Below are 4,324 nucleotides of genomic sequence, written 5' to 3'. Positions count from 1 at the left end.
TCAACCGTGATTCTTTTTCATGTCGTGGCTATTCAACTGTTCAATAGCGGTCAAGCCGCGAATTCCTCATGGACGTCCCTTTTCCCGTGTGTTTGCCATGTAGGCCTTGCCAAATTTAAATTCAACTAGCTATACATTGTTTAAGTAAAGTAAGATGGGATCAAAGATGACATGACAAAAATTACGCCAAAAAAAAAAAAAAAGATGACACACAAAACCACAAAGTTCATTATGGTATAAAAACTATGAAGGCCGGTGTTATTTACTTATTTTACACACCTTTCTATGTTATCCACACACCTTATCTATCTATATATAATGAGAGTGTCAATCATAAAACAAACTCAAATAAGTAATTTGTAAATAAAGTTAGATTACAGTAATATATGAATAGAAAAATAGTGTGTTAATCACACCATCCAATTGTAAAAATTACTTATTACCCTATATTTTCTTTAAACTTCACTAATCTGTTCAGATTTGACCAACAATTGTTCTTTCTTCCCAGAAGAAGGGAGAGTCTTGTATATTTGTATGGTTTGAATGCTGGCTTGATGGACTTGGTAGGCAAATACTGCAAGGTGGTGAGGCCGAGGGTTCAACACGACCTAAATTCTTGTTTCTAAAAGTATGGGAGGTGATGTCTTTCTCGTCAAAGACTCTAAGCATGACTCCAACTTTTCTGCAAATAGAGGAGCCCCGAATCGTAATGAAGATGCGTCTGTGCCTTAAAAAGAAAGATGTTGCAAATACCATCAAAGCTAAACATGAAGATAACCCAGAAATGAGGAAGAGACCCCAGAAACTATCAACCCCAAGACTACTGGAATCCGAGAACATCGGGTTGGTAACTGAACAAGTGGCCTTTTTTCCAAACCATTTATTTTCGATGTTCTTCATCTCGTCTCCCTCAGTGACGTTCAGTATCGACCTTGAAACATCTGGTACGAGAGGCGAACCTTTGGGGAAAACCTGTTTACACACGTACAGTTACATACACAGAAACAAAAGTAAGAGTGCATGTGATCCGTTAACAATTGGTAAAGAGCTCATGTAGTAGGCTAGCTAGAGAGAATTCACTTACAAAGGCAAAGCCATCGGTTTTAAAAATTGGGCCAACCATGGTGTATTTGGTGCAGTACTTGGCAAGAAAAAGCTTCAAGTTTGGCGTCTCATCTATAGCAGCCGCAATACCACCTTTGGCGCTTCCATTTTTCAAAAGTTGGTCACATTCATCTGGTGATGTATAAGCCTTAATCCTAGAACGATCAAAACCTTTCTCTATCAAAAGATCGTAGACAAAAGAACCCTCGGGGTATCCAACAGACTCCTTATTTTTCAAAAGCTGGTTTATATCTGTACAAGTTGGCTGCAGTTGTTTGATGGTTAATAACGAAGTCAGACTAGCTGTGTAACTCTGCGTCAGTATCAGCACCACAAATACCCACACTATCACCACAAATCTGCCCAAGTTACTCACAACCTGTTCCCCTGCATATTCATTAGCTGACTAGTTAGATAAAGAACTAATGATGAATATATAGTCATGGATGATGGATGAGAAGTGATGAGCACAAATGACGAAACAAATTGACAAACAAGTTAGTACATGACCATAACTGATGATGAAATTTTTGTTCTGTGATGAGATTGGAAGTGATGAGCACAAATGGTTTTGCCTTTTGCGTGTACTTACGCTGTGCAAAAACCATAGTTGAGAAAGAAAACCAGATGCTTGTGCCAACTTGGTGTGAGGGAGGTCCACGAAAATCTTCATTAATGCGGTGTTCAAGAACCCAAATAACAAAACCAATGAAGATGAAAGAGCAAGAAGTTGTAAGCCAGAGGTCCCATGTCAAAGGCTTCAGAAAAATCCATGCGTTTCTGCTCTTGCTGTCTATCATGGGCACTACCATTACTACACCTGAATCTGTGTATGGCAATGTGAAGTCCACATACAAAGATCTGTTTGCTCTAATTGTTGTAGCTGCTGCCAAAGCATCGAAATTCTGTTCAAATGAAATAAGGTCATTTCGTTATTGTAACGTACAGATTAAAATCGACTCATTAGTATCTCTAAAAAGTGATCAAATTTCCCTCCCCACGCCGGCCATCTCTGATTGTAGACTCTCAAATCGCCCCATAAAATGTATGGCAAAACTTTAGTCAAGTACATACTATAATGCCAACTTCTGATGGTGAACATATATAGAGCTAATATATGGAAGTTCCAAAAACAATAGCAAATGGATTGTCAGATGCAGACCTAGCTACTATAACTTAAGATATATACCTGACTTGAATTCGATAATTTACGACAGTAAAATCTATACTCTAACAAAATCATAGTGATAATGAGATTAAGTCGAAAGATTTTACCCTAAGAAAAACTTGATGGACCATGTCATTGTAAGTGCCAGCACTAGTGCCATCCGGCTTTGCAAAGGGAATGAAGTCATATGTAACAGCGTAAGGTAACCCTTCCATTACAGCCCTGAACATGTCAATGCAGAACCCAGTGACATCTATTCTATTAGTGACAGGATCATGCACCACCTTCACAAACTCAGGGGAACCAACTTTCACAGGAACGCCTACTCTCAACCTTCTGTTGTTTGTGGGAACTTCCCATCCCTTTGGAGTTGAGGTAGAATCTCCTGGCCATAGTATCGGTCCCATGTCAGATCTAGAAGTTGAGTATGAGCTGTTTGCATTTGTTGAATTGCTCATATATTTCGCGAGTCCAAACTGTGGTGACCAAAACCCAATTTCTCTTGCTCCTTCACCATTCACATTCACTATTTCAAACACCGAAGATTGCAACTGCCCATTGGAGAAACTGAAATCTCCCGCAAGGCCTCTAAACCTAGTACCTGATAAGGATTGAGAAAGTTCACGACCTCTCGGAGAGACCCTGAGAGTTTTTAGATCTGTTGATGATGAGTTAATGGAAGCATTTGTGGTTTGGGAGCCAGAGAGTGAACTGGTAGTGCCGACATTCTCAACTGCCATGGCTAATGCGTAAGCAGCATCATAAGCCCAGAGACCAAACACATCCAACTCAACATCAATGACGGTTGGATTTTCATGTTGGAATTGCCTTTTCCAACGACTTCTAAAATCAATAAGCTCTTGAGTCTTTGGCACGTAAGTCCTCACACCCAGTGCCCCTTGCATGGAATTGATAATGGAAGCATTAGTTGAACTCAAGTAATTAGTTAACCCATTGGTCATGATCCAGACGTAGCCTTCATTCATCATCCCTATCTCATCTGCTTTGGCGAAAAGCCGAGACCCAAGCGAGGGGGACATATGCACAATGAAGACTCTAGTTTGCATGGTCATCAACTTGTAAAGCTCCTCAGCAAGCTGGTCATCTGTGGCTGTAGGAGGTATGGCACTTCTGTAAGGGACACGGACTCGAACGTCTTGCAAGGCATCCACTAAGGATGGTAGCACCCCCTCACCGTAAGCATTTTCGACATAGATGGGTATAGCTACTCTCCATCCAAAAGCTTTGATAATTGCACTAATGGCTTTGACTTGGGAGGAATCATTTTGTGCAGCTCGGAAAAAATACAAACTTTGAAGGGAGGCAAGGGAAGGACTTGTTGCTGAAAATGAGATTATAGGCACCTGAGCTTTTTCTCCAAGATCAATTACAAAGTTGGCTTGCATTGATGATTTTGGTCCTATTATTGCTTCCACATGCACATTCTTTATCAGGTCCAAAGCTGTGTTTAATCAGTAAATTAGAAAAATTAGCAGAACAATGACTAAGAAGTAAGAACTAATTTAGACCATATATTGCAAAAATTATTCTAATGAAGCACTCAAATTGAAACGATAGGAAATTAAGAGAAAACCTGCTGCAGCGGCATCAACAACTTCACTTCTGGAATCCTTGATGTTCAAAGCCACTCTGCTCTCAGACAGAGCATGAGAAGTATAGAAGTCCGAAATCGCCATCTTAATGCAGCTCAACCAAACTTTTGTACTGAGTGAATTATCAAGGTCAAGAACCACACCCACATTCACCGTGATGCTTGTGTTCTCTCCCATGGCTACGACCAAGGAAATACTTGAACAAAAAATCAAAAAGTAAGAACAAACAGGTTTTGACGGTTTCTTGTTCTCCATGTTTGTATCTTCGAATTCGATCTGTAAGCTATTATTGGATGATGCTACTCATCGTTCTGTAAAGAAACTTATATGAAATGAATGGTATGGGCGTATGGCTGACCAAAACACCAGATTCAGTGTTGCAGAACTGCTGATTGTAACCGACGAAAAATTTGGAATAAAATACATGATTAAGTATCCG

At 39.9% G+C, this 4,324-nt stretch overlaps 1 protein-coding gene across 1 annotated transcript; it reads right to left on the bottom strand.

Moving 5' to 3' along the window:
- Positions 1–474: 474 nt before the first annotated feature.
- Positions 475–4,062, bottom strand: LOC101293165 (glutamate receptor 2.7-like). Its single transcript, XM_004292091.1, has 5 exons — positions 3,867–4,062; positions 2,380–3,734; positions 1,697–2,009; positions 1,085–1,491; positions 475–972 (listed from the first exon to the last, which is right to left on the bottom strand). The coding sequence occupies exons 1-5, from the start codon at positions 4,060–4,062 to the stop codon at positions 475–477; spliced, it is 2,769 nt and encodes a 922-aa protein (XP_004292139.1).
- Positions 4,063–4,324: the final 262 nt, after the last annotated feature.

The sequence above is a fragment of the Fragaria vesca genome, linkage group LG2 (assembly GCF_000184155.1).
Source record: "Fragaria vesca subsp. vesca linkage group LG2, FraVesHawaii_1.0, whole genome shotgun sequence".
NCBI lineage: Eukaryota > Viridiplantae > Streptophyta > Magnoliopsida > Rosales > Rosaceae > Fragaria > Fragaria vesca.
The sequence above is the reverse complement of the archived record's forward strand: the minus strand, read 5'-3'. Positions and strand labels throughout refer to the sequence as shown.